Raw genomic sequence first — 19,424 nt, forward strand, 5'->3', positions numbered from 1 at the left:
AATACATAAATGTAAATGTAAATAGGGAGAAAAGAAGTATCAACACTTATCAGCAACATCAGTACATTGCAAGCAACATTATAAATTGCAAACTACAGAAGTTGAATATAATGCAACCATGAGTAATGGAAAAAAAGCTTTAAATGTTAATGAAAAAAAAAAACATTTGAGAAACTATGAACATTCAGTTCCTTTTCAAGGGAAGTCGCGAAATGCTGCGTGGGACGCCTCTGTGTGATTGTGTCATGAAGGTTAGCAACGGGTGATCTTCTATCTCTGCCTTTATCCACTAGTCCCGACGCTTCGGTTCGCCAGTCAGAAGCACCCCAGATAGCAAGCATGTTTGGGCCACATGTGGGTGTTATCTGGCACATATAGCCCAGATATGGCATGGCTGAACAGATATGGCCCAGAATGTGACCATATTTGTTTTGCCATAACTTTAAAATCGGTGGGAAATGTTCTCTTGGTTCAGAACTCATTTTGAGGTATATGGCCCAGATAACAATGTACACATAAGGGCCATATGTGTTTGAGCTATGGCACAAAGGGCACTATTTTAACGATCTGAAACGCAAATGTCAAAGCGCGACGCGCAAGTAACTTTGTGGGCGGGTCTCGGCGCTGTTGCTATTTTCCCGGCGGGATAAATGCGCCCGGCGCAAATCTAAAATGGGTTGGTCTGAAGTTGCTTCATTATTTATAGGTGTGGTTTGGGCGTAACGTGAATAAACCAATCAGAGCATCATCCAACATTCCCTTTAAAAGCAGGTGTGCAAGTTCCATTATGGATTGCTATTATTATGGCGCATTTACCAGGCGCACGCCAGGAGCAGTTCACAGCCGAGGAGACTGATGTTCTTGTAAGAGCAGTGAAAGACAGAAAGGTTGTTTTGTATGAGGATGGGAGAAACCCACCCAAAATAGCGTCGGTTAAACAGGCGTCGGTTAAAAAGTTTTTTCAGTTCTGGATCATTTGCAGCGGTGCACAAGATGGAAATCCAGCCAGAAGCGCATTGCAATAGTCAAGTGTAGAAATGACCAGGGCTTGGACAAGAAGCTGTGTTGCATGCTACGTAAGGAACGGTCTGATTTTCCTGATGTTGTGCAATGCAAACCTGCATGACCGAGCTGTCTTTGAGATGTGGTCTTTGAAGGACAGCTGGTCATCAAAGATTACTCCAAGATTTCTGACCGACCCTGAAGGAGTAATCAAAGATGAACCTAGCTGGATGGTAAAATTGTGTTGTATGGTGGGATTAGCAGGGAAAACAAGCAGCTCAGTCTTGCTAGATTGAGCTGCAGGTGATGTTTTTTCATCCATGCCGAGATGTCCGCCAGACAGCTTGAGATTCGTGCAGCTACTGTGGGATCATCTGGTTGAAATGAGAGGTAGAGCTGTGTGTCATCAGCATAGCAATGATATGAGAGACCATGTGCCTGAATGATGGGTCCCAATGATGTAGTGTAAATGGAGAAGAGGAGAGGTCCAAGCATTGTGCCCTGAGGAACCCACGTGGTCAGTTGATGTGTTTTGGATACCTCTCCTCTTCAGGCAACCTTAAAAGACTTACCTGTGAGATAGGACTCAAACCAGTGGAGAGGAGTCCCTGTGATGCCCAGTGATGAGAGGGTGGACAGAAGAATCTGATGATTCACAGTGTCAAAGGCAGGAGATAGATCAAGGAGGATTAGGACTGATGATTTGGATGCAGCTTTAGCCAGCCGCAGGGCTTCAGTTACTGACAATAATGCCGTCTCAGTTGAGTGGCCCTTTTTGAAACCTGACTGGTTTACGTCCAGTTGATTAGACTGTGAGAGGAAAGATGAGACCTGGTTGAACACAACTCTTTCAAGTGTTTTCACAATTAATGGTAGGAGAGAAACAGGTCTGTAGTTTTCTGCAAGTGATGTGTCTAATGTGGGTTTTTTAAGCAGTGGGGTTACCCGAGCCTGCTTGAATGTGGTAGGGAAGATGCCGGTGCAGAGAGATGTGTTGATTATGTGTGTGAGTGCTGGTAAGAGTGTAGGGGAGATGGCTTGTAGGAGATGTGAGGGGATGGGATATAGAGGGCAGGTAGTGGGATGGCTGGAGAGGAGAAGTTTAGATACTTCATCCTCAGTGAGTGTAGAAAAGGAGGAGAGAAGATGTTTGGCTGTGGATGTGGTTGATTTAAAATTGTGTGTGTGTGGAGGTGTGAACTGACTGCTGATGAGTGTGGTTTTATTTGTGAAAAAATGGGCAAGATCGTCTGCAGATAGAGAGGTGGTGGGAGGTGGTGGAGGGGGACAGAGCAGAGAGTTGAAAGTTCTGAAAAGTGTGCGTGAGTCTGAGGTGCTGTTGATTTTGTTGTGGAAATATGAGGATTTAGCTGTATGGATGTCCTGTGAGAAGAAAATGAGCAGAGATTGATACTTACTCAGGTCAGATGGGTGGTTTGATTTGCGCCATTGTGGCAAGGGGGGCGTGGTTCAGCGAGGTCTGCAGCGGGAGAGAGAGCCGCGGGACGAGCGGTAAGTGAGTGGGTTGGACGCAGATTGATAACACCTGTTTCTGATTCCAGTAATGGGTGTGGAGAGAGCTTAAAACGCTGGCAGAATCGGAAGCATGGGAGAGAGAGACGGACTGCTGACGTTCCCCACAGAGACATTGAGCTTGCCGGAACCCGGAAGTGGAACGACCCGGAAGCGAAACCGAAACTGAGCAAAGGAAAAGTCACACGCTGAAGTGTGCACGTTGTTGATTTTGAGTGATTAAATAAAAGAGACGTCAGCAGTCCAAGCCGACCCCTTGTCCTCTTCCTTCCTTATCTACGAACTCTTTACAGCCATTTTCTCTCTGCTGCCCTAAGTTTGGTCTGGTGTTCACAAAGAACATCAGATAACCAAGGGTTAGAGGGAGTAGTGCGAGCTGGCCTAGAAGACAAAGGGCAGATACTATCTAGACAAGAAGTTAAAGTGGAACATAAAGTGTCTGTTGCAGTGTTGACATCCATAGAGGAGAATTGTGTGGTTGACGGAAGAGAGGATGACACAACGGAGGAGAAGTGAGAGGGAGAAAGAGAATGCAGGTTTCGTCTGAAACTAACTGGTATAGGAAGTGGAAGTGTATGAGTAGTAAGATGTAGATTAAATGTGATGAAGTAATGATCAGAGAAGTGTAAAGGTTTGACCAAAGTGTTTTCTGTAGTGCAGTTGCGTATGTAGACGAGGTCAAGTTGGTTGCCGGTAAATGACTACAAGATGGATTTTAGCAGGAGCTGTAACTGTAATAGCATGGTATTCAAATGAGTTGTTATTACAGAGAGAGGTGTGGGTTGAGTGTTTCCAATTGTTTGTGATAAGAAAACCTGTGCCTCCACCTCTGCCAGTGTGGCGAGGGGTGTGTGAGAAAGATAAATTATTAGAGAGAGCAGCAGGAGTTGCTGAGTCTTCTGGACGGATCCAGGTCTCAGTCAAGGCCAATATATTCAGATTGGAATGAGTGGCAAAGGCTGGAATGAAGTCAGCTTTGTTTACAGCTGACTGACAATTCCATAGACCCAGAGAAAAGGAGGGAGAAATATTAGTAGAGGAAGGAATAGGACGCAGATTAGCAGTGTTGCGCTGCCGTCTGCGTCTGATAGTGGAGCGTGGGTTAGAGATAGTCGGTATGTATTGAAAGCACATTCTGAGATTAGTGAGAAGAAGAAAGAGGACAGAGAAATAAATACTTAAGTGCGTTCTCGGTGGAGTCGATCCTAGGTAGAGTCAAAAGAAGATGTCTTTACACTCGTCGGTCTTCACACTCGTCGGTTGAACACTAGGGCTACCGCGACAGCGCTTACACGCTTATTAAATACACACTGATCACTAATTGAGTGAGAACAGGTGTGGACGCTTTTATAATTATCCCAAAGATTAATCAGCGCAACAGGCTGCCAATGACTCAAATCGAAACCAAACTATCACTCACTACCTGTGCTAAAAGCCACCAATTATTATTTGATAACGGCTGACAATTGCGTATAGCGCACTTCAAACTGCCTGGTTAAAGTGCAATTGTAAATACCTCACGGAGTAAAGTTATGAATAGAAGAAATAAGTGCAAAATCGAAATGTATCTTCCTTCTGGTAATTAATACACCAAGCAATACAGCAAATACAGAGTATTTCGGAAACACTTACTTGGGATTCGAGCTCCTTCTCTGACCGATGCGCTTCTCCTAATGACCGGCTAACCGGCTCGGCTTTAAATAAACAGTCCGCCCTTATAATTATCCCAAAGATTAATCAGCGCAACAGGCTGCCATACCATTAATGTAATCATTAGGAAAATGTACTATTTGCATACTTCTTACTTTATATCAACAGTAACAACTGAGAAAAACAACTGAGAACAAGTCATTTGAATCTAGTTAATAGAACGATATCCCCACTGACACTATACATATTATGTTAAAACTTAATTTCAACTAAAATACCTTTCATTAGTTGTGGCTGTGTTTACCCACCAGACTGCACATTTACAGCCAACACAAGTTGTGGTGTTACATTCTTACATATGCAGATGTCATTTGAATCAAAGTGTTCAATAGCTTACGGTTATCAGTAAGTTTTGAGTTAAACAAGTTTTACCCACTGTGCCACGTTTTTAATGTGTTTAGTTAAGCAAAACTTCCAGGGTGATGCTTATGCAAATCAAGCCACAGCTGAGAGGCCTTTGGAGACATGTTTTATCCTATAAAACCATGTATGGTGACTCATAGGTCTTCTGAAGCATAGCACACATAGGCTAGACCTAATTCTCTGCACATTCATAGGTTCTTTGAAGATAAAGTGATGGTGATATCAGATCATATCACAGAAGGTATTTATGGTAATGAAATGTAATGTTCATGTATATTGTTAAACAGAATAATTCAGACAGTAATTCATATTCACATGATGTATTAAACATTGTGGCTAAAAGAAACCAAAGCTGATCAACTTGAAAACAATTGGTTACACTTCAATGTTACATTTTAAGGTTCTAGATGAAATGTAATGGTGCATAAGTAATATTAATTAACTAAAAGTACTTACTGGTTTAGGGTTAGTTTTGTGTAATTATGGGTACCTTATAGTATTTACTATAGTATTACTGTATTAACTATATTAACTACATGTGTATGTGTAACAAGGACGCTGTAAAATAAAGTTAACAAACATGAAAAACACATTTACTCTTTCTGCTTTCATCCCCAGGTCAATGAAATCAACTGAAAATGGAAAATGGAACATATTTTTACTTGATGTTGTTTGATAATATTGGGTACATACGATATATGTTCTTCAGTTTGGGAATTATCCTATACTGTGCTATTATATTATTTAATGCCTTCATAATTCTTGCAATATTTCTGGAAAGGACTTTACACCAACCCATGTACATTCTGATTTCATGTTTGTCCATCAATTCTGTGTTTGGAACAGCTGCTTTTTTCCCAAGGTTGCTGACAGACTTGCTATCTGATACACACTTGGTGTCCCGTGAAGCATGTCTCTTACAGGCTTTTGTCATTTATTCATATGCATCAAATGAATATACAATATTAATGTTAATGGCATTTGACAGATATGTAGCAATCTGTAAACCTTTACATTACAACAACATAATGACTTCCAGGAATTTATCTGTTTTAATAGCTATGAGCTGGATTTATCCAATGATTTGTATTGGTATTGCTGGGATTTTGAATGCCAGACTGACTATGTGTGGTAACAAACTGTGGAAGGTGTATTGTCACAACTGGGAAATTGTCAAGCTTTCTTGTGCAAACACTATTGTTAATAATGTTTTTGGCTTTTTCATAGTGACTACAACTCTTATCCTGCCTTTAAGTTTTATATTATATTCCTATGTTAAAATTCTTATAATTTGTACAAAAAGCTCAAGAGAGTTCAGGAGAAAAGCATATCAAACTTGTATTCCACACATAGTGATTCTTTTAAATTTCTCTATTGCAATATTTTGTGAAATCACTTTGAGTCGGATTGAGACTTTGAATCTCCCTATAGCCCTGTCGATTATTCTTTCACTGGAGTTTCTTATTGTACCACCCATCCTTAACCCTCTTGTTTATGGTTTGAATTTTTCTGAAATTCGCAAAACAATTATATGTATTATAAAAGCATCCAAATAGCTGTTTTTATGTAATAGATACTATATAAGGCTGTGTTTCTCAAAAGCATTGTGAGCTAAGTTTACTGTATGCCATTGGTGGGAATGGTTTTATAATCTACTTAGGGTTACATTTGGGAAACACATCACAGAATGTTTATAAAATTCAGCCAAAAACATCACTGTTCAATCAAACACGTTTTATAACTTACCATGCTTATAATGATAAATGACATGTTTTGCCACAGTTATATATTTATTGTAGACCTATACATATCATTGATTAAGTCTGCCTAAATGAGCAAACGTGCATTCCTGAAATCAGACCCCCACTCATCTCTCATATACCAGATACAGAAAATGCCTGTATCCATTATATCCGGGGTCATATAATGGTACATGCACTTTTACAAGCTGATTGTATGGAAATGTGTGTTGGCAGTACACAACCATCCTATAATGATAAAAATCCATCCAGTGTTTTTTTTTACTGTCTTTTTTTAATGTTTTCCCCTGTCTCAAATCAAGCCGTCTGTCGTGTGACAGACTCCCACTATTGTTGATTGACAAGAGCGTTTCACTTCAGACCCGCCCTGACCGAGCTCGTCCGCCATTGTATGAGTAGATATGCTGAAGCAGAATAGCGTCTAAGCGATTGTGTTCTGTTCTTGGATGTAATAATGAACACAGCAGTCCTTCTGATGTTCCTAAATCCGAACCGCTGAAGACGCAGTGGCTGAGGTGAGTGTAGTTTGAAACGCGTGCACCCTTCACGATGAACGTTCTCAATATAATTCATAATCCCACATTTATAATGAACAAAGCGTTATGGTTATTGTGTTATTACAAACTTTGTACGCTGGTTTTAAAGTTAACTTGGATGTGGTAACACTAAGCTTAATTATGTAGATGGTTATAACGGTGTCTGTTAATGTAAAAACAAATCGTGTTATAACAGTTATTACAGACAAATATCACTGACAAACTGACATTAACAGAAAAAAATGTTTTTATTGGCATTAGGTGTAACATCAATCTGTCAATGAACTAATATATACATCAGTAATCACATAGAATTCGCGCTAACATTACCTTGCCAGGACAAAGATAGATCAAAGTGGCATTACGTTAACCAACCGTTCAGAAACGTCCTGTTTAGCCTTAAATGTCGAATTTTGTTGGAGCTGTGGTCTTGTCCCGGCCCCGTATCTGACTCTGGTTTAGATTGACACAGTCATGGGCAACAACTCCATGCAGCCCCTCATAACAGAGGGGGAGGTCCATTTGTCATTTAAAGCCATATGCACCGAAATGGCTTGGTGAAAACAGAGCTGTTTTTGACCAGGTAAAATTAGTGTTTTCTTACAATACTAATGAGAATTTTTAATTAAAGTATATTACAATGTTTTCATTTAGACACTAAAGAATCATACTGACTTGTATAAAAATGGCATTATATGACTCCTTTAATACTAGAAGAAATCGACTTAATTTAAGAAAGTCTCCCTAGTTGTTTTTCAGTAAAAGTTTCAGTAAAAATTCACACTTTTGTATCAGTTTATGGGGGCAGTTCAAGATGGTGCTCTGGCAACATGTGAATCTATGTGCTCTGCAAACTCAAATAGTATTATTAAGCCAATAATACTATTTGAGTTTGCAGAGCACATCGATTCACATGTTGTCAGAGCACCATCTTGAACTAACGCCCAAAAACTGAGTTAGTGCAATCTGAAAAATTCTTTTTCACACTCTTTCGATTCATAACATCAATCAGTTGACAACTACCCTTTTGTAAAGTCTTGAAGAGCTATCAAAACTGGTAAAGTTAGTGAAACGCCACATGCTCCCAGAAATCTTGTAAAAGACAATCTACATGTCTTTCAGTTGGGGACACAACATTTGCAACTATATTACTGATCTGCCCACATTGACACTATATGATATTTGAAATGAGTGGTGATATCACCGTTGTCTCAAGAATGGCTGTACACCCGAATCAAATTCTGTTGAATTATTTTCCTGTTTAACACTTTGAAGTTGCTTTGAAACAATTGGCATTGTAAAAAGCACTATATTAATAAAGGTGACTTGACATGATTATGGCAAGATAAACCCTGAATTAGTTGACTATGCGAAGAGGAATTTCCAGACACTCATGCAAGTATCCTGCCACCAAACAACTGAAGACTGAGCATTCTGATAAAGCAGAAATTCTCTCACAAATCGAAGCACTGTCGCAATTAGTGAAGTTAATAAACGTAATTTCGGGAGGAGTACGCCCATCTAATCTTTCAATTAATACCAAGGTATAAAACCAGCAGCTTACCTCTTCCCCTTTTTGGTTCCTGAAGCATTTGGCCTGCCCAACTCTGCTTGACTGGCTGCGCTGCTCATTTCACCTGTTGATCTCCAGACCGCCGGTCTCTCCGCTCCATATAACACCTCGCTCAAGAAAACCTCTCTCTTCTTCCATCTAGAATCATCACGGGGCTCGGTCGATCCTCATCGTGATGCATCGAGGCCTTCATCATCATCAACATCATCCTCTTCAGCAGTAACGTTAAGCCTCGTACCTCCTGCTGAGAAATGGTCCGTCAACGCGCTCAGGCAAGCGTTATCCAGCGCGGGTTTTCCATTTCACCCAGAGGAATTCAAAGCGCAACTTCACGATCTGCTCGTGTGTTTTCACCAAAAAACTCTCACTCTCACGCCGCATTCAGCGTTCTCGCAGCAACACGCAAACAACACAAACAACTGCACGATCTATACGGTCCGTTTCAGTTTCAGTTTCAGCCGGCAGCCGCAGCTGCCGACGCTTTCACGTCCGCCCCTTAATTCGGCCGGCACTATCGCGGCCGCAGACATTAGTTCCGCGTCTGCTCGCAATAGTTCCACGGCCTCTTCGACTGTTACCTTTCACCCTCCCACAGGTAAGTATAGCTTCTTCTGTTCTTCTTTCCACGCTTCCTTTATTTCTGTGCTTTCTGGCTTTTATTCTCTGTTAAATCAAGAAAAGCTATATAATACATTTCTCCTCTGCTATTGGAGCAGGCCCAAAGCGTGAGGCTGCCTCCGCAAACGGTCCTGCCCCCCCTCCCTTAATTTCTTCTCTGCTATAGGTGCAGACCCAAAGCGTGAGGCTGCCTCCGCAAACGGTCCTGCTCCCCCCCCCTTTAATTTCTTCTCTGCTATAGGTGCAGACCCAAAGCGTGAGGCTGCCTCCGCAAACGGTCCTGCCCCCCCCCCTTAATTTCTCCTCTGCTATAGGTGCAGACCCAAAGCGTGAGGCTGCCTCCGCAAACGGTCCTGCCCTCCCCCCCCTTAATTTCTCCTCTGCTATAGGTGCAGACCCAAAGCGTGAGGCTGCCTCCGCAAACGGTCCTGCCCCCCCCCCCCCCTTTAATTTCTTCTCTGCCTTAATTTCTCCTCTGCTATAGGTGCAGACCCAAAGCGTGAGGCTGCCTCCGCAGATGGTCATGCCCCTCCCTCTCTTTTCTTTTCTCCGCCGCCATTGGAGCCGATCCAAGCATGGGGTTGCTCCCCAAGCTTTCTATTCTCCAACCTTATTCCATCCAGCTTCTGCTTCCTCTACAGTTTATTGCCTCCTTCTCAGCTGCATTGCTCTTACAGTTCCTACTACATCATTGCTATGGATCCATCACCTGTCTCCACCAAGCCTCCGCGCCTCAATCTCCCCAGGTGGTTGGTCCCAGTATAGCTCATAAGCCCCGCCCCTCGATGGTTTCTAATGGATACGAGTTGAACTAAACAATCAAATTACACTTTATATTTTCCAAGATGTTTCCTGTCCTTTAAGGCAGTTTTATTACTATGATTTTCAAGTATTTGTTTTAAATAAGTTTAGCTTAGTTAGTTGTTTGACGCTATAAAAGTTGTCACTGAGGAACCAGCAGACTTTTTCAGGAGAAGAGTGGAGTTTTTATCTTAATTTCTATATTTCCCAGATTTTGGCATAAATATTAAGAGCATTAGCCCGAAGGTGGACACCGTTCCAACCCCAGCATTGCAATCCTACTGGACAACTTGGAGAGCTTTTTCAAATAATTCCTACAACCAACTTGTTTTCCCAAATTCTCCCTCTTTTTCAATTTTTGATGTCATACGAGATGTCCACCCAATCTAGTACCATCAAAGTCTATCTCGGCTGCTTTAAATTTCTAATCTACAACCATCCATCCGACCATCTATGATCTCTAAGTTTTAAACAAGAACACCATCCGTTTCCTCATCAAAAGCAATAAACGGATCAATTTAAAAAACTGCCTTTTTATTCCTATCTTCAATCTCCCGACACCCATCCAGCAATATCAATATCTTTCCTTCTCCCTTGCCACAGGGAGGTGCTGATCTCCTCACTTCTCGACCCGCTGTTTTCTGATGAGAACAACCTTCCTGTCACCAGGCAGTGAAGTTCATTAAAAAGCTTCAGCAGATCCCCACCCACTCTGGTAATTAGGCTTACTTATATTCACCTCACTTCTTCCGCAATGGAGCAGACACCACCGCAGGCCAAAAAAGACTGCCACACCATCAATTAAACTATTGGGTTGGTGGTCCTCAGAGGCCTTTCGATTTTACTTTGTTCGGACCTCAGCCTCATCAAACAAGCCATCTTCGCTTGACGCTGCAGTGCTCTGCCAATTTGATACTGCTGCTGCAGTATTTGGATTTACTAGATATCACCATTGTAGTCCTTCACTTAATGCCACAGTCCCTGCTTGATGCTCCAGGGCTTCGCTTGCCACTACAGTGCTCCTCCAGTTTAATGCTGCCACTGCAGTGCCCATTATTATTATTTAATGCTGCCACTGCAGTGCTCCGTCATTTTGATGCTGCCACTGCAGTGCTCCTACTATTTAATGCTGCCTCTGCAGTGCTCCTCTTATTTGATGCTGCCACTGCAGTGCTCCTCCAGTTTGATGCTGCCACTGCAGTGCCCCTACTATTTAATGCTGCCACTGCAGTGATCCGTCAATTTTGACGCTGCCGCTGCAGTGCTCCTCCTATTTGATGCTGCCGCTGCATTGCTCCTCCAGTTTAATGCTGCTGCTGCAGTGCTCCTCCTATTTGATACTGCCACTGCAGTTCTCCTCCTATTTGATGCTGCCTCTGCAGTGCTCCTCCTATTTTGATGCTACAGTGCTCCTCCAGTTTAATGCTGCCACTGCAGTGCCCTTACTATTTAATGCTGCCACTGCAGTGCTCCTACTATTTTATCCTGCCACTGCAGTGCTCCGTAATTTTGATGCTGCCACTGCAGTGCTCCTCCACTTTGATGCTGCCACTGCAGTGCCCCTACTATTTAATGCTGCCACTGCAGTGATCTGTCATTTTGCCGCTGCTGCAGTGCTCCTCCTATTTGATGCTGCCGCTGCGTTGCTCCTCCAGTTTGATGCAGCCGCTGCAGTGCTCCTCCTATTTTGATGCTATAGTGCTCCGCCACTTTGACACTGCCGCTGCAGTGCTCCTCTTATTTGATGCTGCCGCTATAGTGCTCTTCCAGTTTAATGCTGCCACTTGCAGGGCTCCCCCCTTTTAATGCTGCTGCTGCAGTGCTCCTCCAGTTTAATACTGCCACTGCAGTTCTCCTCCTATTTGATGCTGCAGTTTTCCTCCTATTTGATTCTGCCACTTCAGTTCTCCTCCTATTTTATGCTGCCGCTGCAGTGTTCCTCCTATTTTGATGCTAAAGTGCTCCGCCATTTTGATACTGTCGCTGCAGTGCTCCGCCACTTTTACACTGCAATGCAGTTCTCCTCTTATATTGATGCTGCAGTTTTCCTGCTATTTGTTTCTGCCACTGCAGTTCTCCTCCTATTTGATGCTGCCGCTGCAGTGTTCCTCCTATTTTGATGCTACAGTGCTCCTCCTTTTTGACACTGTCGCTGCAGTGCTCCTTCTATTTGATGCTGCCGCTACAGTGCTCCTCCAGTTTCATGCTGCCACTCCAGGGCTCCTCTTTTTAATGTTGCTGCTGCGATGTTCCGCAATTTGACGCTGCTGCAGTGCTCCACCAACTTGATGCTGCAGTTCTCCTCCAGTTTAATGCTGCCACTGCAGTGCACCTTCTATTTAATACTGCCGCTGCAGTGTTCCTCCTATTTAATGCTGCCTCTGCTGTGCTACTCCTATTTGATGCTGCCACTGCAGTGCTCCTCCTTTTCGATGCTGCAGTGAGCCGCAATTCGATACCACCGCTGCAATGCTCCTCCAATTTTATGCTGCCGCTGCACTGCTCCTCCATTTTTGATGCTGCCCCTCCAGTGCTCCACAATTTGATACTGCCACTGCAGTGCTCCACCATTTGATGCAGCCGCTGCAGTGCTTCGCAGTTCGATGCCGCAGTGCTCCGCAATTTGATTCTGCCACTGCAGTGCTGCGCCAATTTTATGCTGCAGTGCTTCTCCTATTTGATGCTGCTACTGCAGTACTTCGCTAATTCGTGACTTCCGCTGCAATCCTTTGCTTGATACTGCCGCTGCAGTGCCCAGTGCTCCACAATTTAATATTGCCACTGTAGTGCTCCTCCAATTTGATGCAGCCGTTGTAGTGCTTCTCAATTTGATACTGCCACTGCAGTGCTTCATTATTTGTGACTGCCATTGCCATGCTTTGCTTGATACTGCCGCTGCAGTGCCCTGCTAATTTGAGACCGCTGCTACAGTGCCCTGCCAATTTGAGACTGCCGCAGCAATGCCATGCCATTTTGAGACTGCCGCTGCAGTGCCCCGCCAATTTGAGACTGCCGCTGCAGTGCCACGCCAATTCGAGACTGCCGCTGCAGTGCCCCGCCAATTCGAGACTGCCGCTGCAGTGCCCCGCCAATTCGAGACTGCCGCTGCAGTGCCCTGCCATCTTGAGACTGCCGCTGCAGTGCCCTGCCATGTTGAGAGTGCCGCTGCAGTGCCCCGCCATCTTGAGACTGCCGCTGCAGTGCCCTGCCATCTTGAGACTGCCGCTGCAGTGCCCTGCCATCTGGAGACTGCCGCTGCAGTGCCCTGCCATCTTGAGACTGCCGCTGCAGTGTTTTGCTCAATGCTGCTGCATTGCACCGACATTTTGAGACTGCCGCTGCAGTGCCACACCATTTTGAGACTGCCGCCCCAGTACCCCGCCAATTTAAGAATGCTGGAGGCTGCTGCAGTTCCCCGCCAGTTTGAGAATGCTGCTGCAGTGCTTTGCTTGAAGCTGCTGCAGTGCCCCACCAATTTGAGAATGCTGGAGGCTGCTGCAGTTCCCCGCCAGTTTGAGAATGCTGCTGCAGTGCTTTGCTTGAAGCTGCTGCAGTGCCCCGCCAGTTTGAGAATGCTGTCACAGTGCTTTGCTCGATGCTGCTGCAGTGCTTTGCTTGAAGCTGCTGCAGTGCCCCGCCAGTTTGAGAATGCTGTCACAGTGCTTTGCTCGATGCTGCTGCAGTGCCCCGCCATTTTGAGAATGCAGCTGCAGTGCCCCGCCAGTTTGAGAATGCTGTCACAGTGCTTTGCTCGATGCTGCTGCAGTGCCCCGCCATTTTGAGACTGCCGCTGCAGTGCCCTGCCAATTTGGGAAAGCTGCTGCAGTGCCCCACCATTTTTGAGACTGCTGCTGCAGTGCCCCGCCAATTTGAGAATGTTGCTGCAGCGCTTTGCTTGATGCTGCTGCAGTGCCCCGTCAATTAGAGAATGTTGCTGCAGCGCTTTGCTTGATGCTGCTGCAATGCCCTGTCAATTCGAGAAAGTTGCTGCAGTGCTTTGCTTGATGCTGCTGCAGTGCTTCGCCAATTCGAGAAAGTTGCTGCAGTGCTCTGCTTGATGCTGCTGCAACCCCTCACCTATTTCATAAACTGCCACAGCAGTTACCTACCTCAGTACTGCTACAGTGCCATCTTCCATTCAGTGTATTTAACAATTTTGGGGGGTCTTCGGGAATAATTATGCAGACTCCTCCCGTAATCATGAGCTGTTCAAATTTCCATGATTCTTGCTTGCTGTCTATTTCTGCATTATGTTTTTGGGGGGCAATCGGAGCTCGGGTAGAATATCCTCTCCGAGCCCCTCTATAGCAGACAGCAAGCCAAATCTGTTTACCACTTTCACTAAGATTATATGGGCACACAAACTCGTGAAGTGAAGTTAATAAACGTAATTTCGGGAGGAGTACGCCCATCTAATCTTTCAATTAATACCAAGGTATAAAACCAGCAGCTTACCTCTTCCCCTTTTTGGTTCCTGAAGCATCCCTCCTCCTCCCCTGCTCCTCCTTTTGTACACCACATTGGTGGTGGTTGAGGAGAGATCCCTGACATGAGTGTAAAGCGCTTTGGGTGTACAGTAGTACATATGAAAGCGCTATATAAATGACTCATTCATTCATTATTTTATTCATTCAATTTGCCTGTTATAGGGGGGCAATCGGAGCTCGGGTAGAATATCCTCTCCGAGCCCCTCTATAGCAGACAGCAAGCCAAATCTGTTTACCACTTTCACTAAGATTATATGGGCACACAAACTCGTGAAATAAAAAATCAGTCTGATTCTCTGGAAAACAGGATAGGAGAAAACACCCTTGTGACTACCAACATGAATGAGGTAATAAATGAAAATACAGAGAAATCACAAGTGTCAAGGAAATCATAGAATTCATTAGTGCGGAAATTAACTGTCACATGCCTGTCCTGTCCTGTGTGGCACTTGTGGTGTTTGGTTATTTTGGGCTTGTGCTCGTATCTCTGTCTGATCCCTCCCCCTCGTTATCTGATTATTGTTTGATTTCTGTCATCTGTTGTATTTGTTAGACTGTGTCGGATCGTTGTCCTTTCTACGTCTCCCGGTTCCCTGTGATTTCCCTTTTTGGTATGTTTTTTGTTTTGTTAATAAATATCACCTTCTTTTGCGCCTGAGTCCTCCCTTTAGTTTTCTTTAAGTTACACATGACAGACCGATCCAGCCATGTCTAGGACTCAGCAAAGGAAGGACTCAACTCTGGATCCTCTCAACACTTGTCCTCAGTTTGAGAGGATCTTATGATTTTAAGTCCTAAAATTACTCCCTTCAGCCTTGCTCCGGTGGTCCCAAGTCCGGTGGTCCTGAGTCCAGTGGCAAGGTGCCCTGCCCACGCCGCCCAGGCACTCTGCTCTGCTTTGCTCACAAGAGTCTAGGTGTCTTGCTCAGCCATGGAGTCCAGTGAGGGCACAGAGTCTAGAGAAGACCCTACCTCTCAAACTATGTGGTGCCTCCCATACTGTGTCAGCTACCCTGGCCTCTTGAACTGTGTGGGCTGCCCTGGTCTCCTGAATTGTCTGTCCCTCCCTTGTCTGTCCCTCCCGTCCCCCCTGGTCTGTCCCTCCTGCTCCTACTAGGTCTGTTCCTCCCATCCCTAGTGGAGTGTCTGATAGCTGCTCCTTAAGAAGGAGGGGGGAGGGGTCCTGGGGGGTGGCTGTCCTGTCCTGTCCTGTGTGGCACTTGTGGTGTTTTGTTATTTTGGACTTGTACTCGTGTCTCTGTCTCTGTCCCTTACCCTCGTTATCTGATTATTGTTTGATTTCTGTTACTTGTGCCCTCTTGATTTCTTCCCTTCTGAAGTTCCCTGTGTTTGTTAGCCTGTGCCGGATCAGTGTCTTGACTACGTCTCCTGGTTCCCTGTGATTTCAAGCAAAAAGGTTCCTAGGATTCTCACTGACAATGAGAGCTTGACTTCACTTGAGGTTACTACTTGTGGAGTTTTTTGTCCAATAATTAAAAATTCATTTTTCTTTTCTGAATTAAGTTGCAGGAAATTACTATTCATCCATTTTTTTTTTATATCAGCAATGCATTCTATGCATTCATCCTTATTATTCTATAGAGCAGGGGTTTTCAAACTTTTTGTGTGTGTGGACCACTATTTGTAATCAAAAAAATTTGCGGACCACCTCATAACAGATAATAAAATATGTGAAGTTAATAAACGTAATTTCGGGAGGAGTACGCCCATCTAATCTTTCAATTAATACCAAGGTATAAAACCAGCAGCTTACCTCTTCCCCTTTTTAGTTCCTGAAGCATCCCTCCTCGTCCCCTGCTCCTCCTTTTGTACAATTTTGTACACCACATTGGTGGTGGTTGAGGAGAGATCCCTGACACGAGTGTAAAGCGTGTTGGGTGTACAGTAGTACATATGAAAGCGCTATATAAATGACTTATTCATTCATTATTTTATTCATTCAATTTGCCTGTTATAGGGGGGCAATCGGAGCTCGGGTAGAATATCCTCTCCGAGCCCCTCTATAGCAGACAGCAAGCCAAATCTGTTTACCACTTTCACTAAGATTATATGGGCACACAAACTCGTGAAGTCTACACAGTACACACAGTCCTGCCTGAATTAATCAGCACCTCTAAATAGGCTTACTAACACTAAAACTATAACTAGTCATCACATCAGTACAACAGGCTTGGTAAAGGAAAGTTTACTGCACACAACGGCTGCCACATATTAAATGTATTTATTTACTCAAGCGCCCTAATGCTTAATAGCTTTCGCAGTATTTTCTCTTCACCCTCCTTTTCTTTGATTTTTTATGATGACTCTGGCTCATAGATGCATCCGACTCACTGTCAATCTCTTCATTTTTTGTAACTTCTGCCTCTGTCTCTTTTCTCTTCAGAGAACCTGTTGCTATCCACCGATCCATAACGGCACTGAACTTGAACGTCACAGCATCTATAAAACATCTATATCTGGTGTCTATAAAAGCTTTTCTTTGACTAACAAGGAAGATTTCAGCTCTGAAACTTACAGGATATTCTTATATTACCATGACCATTTATATATCAAAAGCTCAAGGGAAAGTTGATTTCTCAAGTCATCATCCTTTTAAATCATACACAGATCAATATCACCACCTGCTGTTTAAGACATGACTGTTGCAATTTAAAAAACAAACAACTGAGAACAAGTCATATGAATCTAGTTAATAGAACTATATCCCACTGACACTATACATATTATGTTAAAACTTAATTTCAACTAAAATACCTTTCATTAGTTGTGGCTGTGTTTACCCACCAGACTGGACATTTTTAGCCAACACAAGTTGTGGTGTTACATTCTTACATATACAGTTGTCATTTGAATCAAAGTGTTCAATAGCTTACAGTTATCAGTAAGTTTTGAGTTACACAAGTTTTACCCACTGTGCCACGTTTTTAATGTGTTTAGTTGAGCAAAACTTTCAGGGTGATGCTTATGCAAATCAAGCCACAGCTGAGAGGCCTTTGGAGACATGTTTTATCCTATAAAACCATGTATGGTGACTCGTAGGTCTTCTGAAGCATAGCACACATAGGCTACACCTAATTCTCTGCACATTCATAGGTTCTTTGAAGATAAAGTAATGGTGATATCAGATCATATCACAGAAGGTATTTATGGTAATGAAATTAATTGTACATGTATATTGTTAAACTGACTGAATGATTCATATATTCACATGATGTATTAAACACTGTCGCTATAAGAAACCAAAGCTGATAAGCATGAAAACAATTGGTTACACTGTAAGGTTACATTTTAAGGTGTTTGTTACTATGTAATGGTGCAGAAGTAATATTAATTAACTAAAAATACTTACTTTGGTTTAGAGCTAGTTTTGTGTAATTATGGGTACCTTATAGTATTTACTATATTACTACTGTATTAACTATATTAACTACATATGTATGTGTAACAAGGACACCGTTAAATTAAGTTAACAAACTCACATGAAAATCACATTAACGGCCTGCTTTCATCCTCAGGTCAATGAAATCATCCTTTGCCAAACGGAAAATGGAAAATGGAACATATTTTTATTTGATGTTGTTTAATAATATTGGTTATATAAGATACATGTTCTTCAGTTTGGGTATTATCCTATACTGTGCTATTATATTCTGTAATGCCTTTATAATACTTGCAATTTTTCTGGAAAGGACTTTACACCAACCCATGTACATTCTGATTTCATCGTTGTCCATCAATTCTGTGTTTGGAACAGCTGCTTTTTTCCCAAGATTGCTGACAGACTTGCTATCTGATACACACTTGGTGTCCCGTGAAGCATGTCTCTTACAGGCTTTTGTCATTTATTCATATGCATCAAATGAAAATACAATATTAATGTTAATGGCATTTGACAGATATGTGGCAATCTGTAAACCTTTACAATACAACAACATAATGACTCCCAGGAATTTATCTGTTTTAATAGTTATAAGCTGGATTTATCCAATGCTTTGTGTCGGTATTGCTGGGATTTTAAATGCCAAACTGACTGTTTGTGGTAACAAACTGTGGAAGGTGTATTGTCACAACTGGGAAATCGTCAAGCTTTCTTGTGCAAACACTATTGTTAATAATGTTTTTGGCTTTTTCATAGTGACTACAACTGTTATCCTGCCTTTAAGTTTTATATTATATTCCTATGTTAAAATTCTTATCATTTGTACAAAAAGCTCAAAAGAGTTCAGGAGAAAAGCCTATCAAACTTGTATTCCACACATAGTGATCCTTTTAAATTTCACTATTGCTCTTTTTTGTGAAGTCACTTTGAGTCGGATTGAGAATTTGAATCTTCCTTTAGCCCTGTCAATTATTCTTTCACTGGAGTTTCTTATTGTACCACCCATTCTGAACCCTCTTGTTTATGGTTTGAATTTTCCTGAAATTCGCAAAAAAATTATATGTATTATAAAAGCATCGAAATAACTGTTTTTATGTAACATACTATACAAGGCTGTTTCTAAAAAATAAAAATAAAAAATAAAAATAAAACCATCGTGAGCAAAGTTTGAAGGCCTATACTTTGTTTAGTCTGTATAAATGAGCAAAAGTGCATTCCTTAAAATGGGTCAGACCCCCAGTCATCTATCAGATACCAGATACAAAAAATGCCTGTATACCAGAATAAATTCACTTAATTTAAGAAAATGATATTTTCCTAGTTGTTTTTCGATAGAAGAGGAGGGGGATTGTAAAATTCACCCTTTTGTAAGAAATCTTTTCCCAAATTAGCATATTGTTTATAGTAAAATCAGAGTAAAATCCCTTAACGAGGGAACTCGCACTGCGTCGGAACGCTGCGGGAACTTAATACCCAAGCCGCCATAAGTCTCAAATGCCTGTATATGTAAAATCACTGCACACATTACGATTTACATTTACATTTAATCATTTAGCAGACGCTTTTTTTTCCAAAGCGACTTACAAAAAACGGGAGAGCAATAGAAGCAACGAGACAAACAAGGCCAACAACCTGTAAGAG

The 19,424-nt window shown here is 42.6% G+C and overlaps 3 protein-coding genes across 3 annotated transcripts in view; all 3 read left to right on the plus strand.

The window, feature by feature from the left end:
- lipt2 (lipoyl(octanoyl) transferase 2) overlaps positions 1-19,424 on the plus strand; it is a 571,631-nt gene that overhangs the window by 238,733 nt on the left and 313,474 nt on the right. The gene's annotated exons all lie outside the window — the stretch shown is intronic.
- LOC137085030 (olfactory receptor 6N2-like) lies at positions 5,247-6,164 on the plus strand. Its single transcript, XM_067451583.1, has one exon. It carries the CDS (start codon positions 5,247-5,249, stop codon positions 6,162-6,164), a length of 918 nt encoding a protein of 305 aa, XP_067307684.1.
- LOC137085031 (olfactory receptor 51I2-like) lies at positions 17,951-18,868 on the plus strand. Its single transcript, XM_067451584.1, has one exon. It carries the CDS (start codon positions 17,951-17,953, stop codon positions 18,866-18,868), a length of 918 nt encoding a protein of 305 aa, XP_067307685.1.

This window comes from Pseudorasbora parva, chromosome 8 (genome assembly GCF_024679245.1).
Source record: "Pseudorasbora parva isolate DD20220531a chromosome 8, ASM2467924v1, whole genome shotgun sequence".
In the NCBI taxonomy this organism is placed as follows: Eukaryota; Metazoa; Chordata; class Actinopteri; order Cypriniformes; family Gobionidae; genus Pseudorasbora; species Pseudorasbora parva.

Bases quoted from the DNA above. Each gene is read 5' to 3' on its own strand.
- LOC137085030 (XM_067451583.1), top strand. From the start codon at position 5,247: ATGGAAAATGGAACATATTTTTACTTGATGTTGTTTGATAATATTGGG.
- LOC137085031 (XM_067451584.1), top strand. From the start codon at position 17,951: ATGGAAAATGGAACATATTTTTATTTGATGTTGTTTAATAATATTGGT.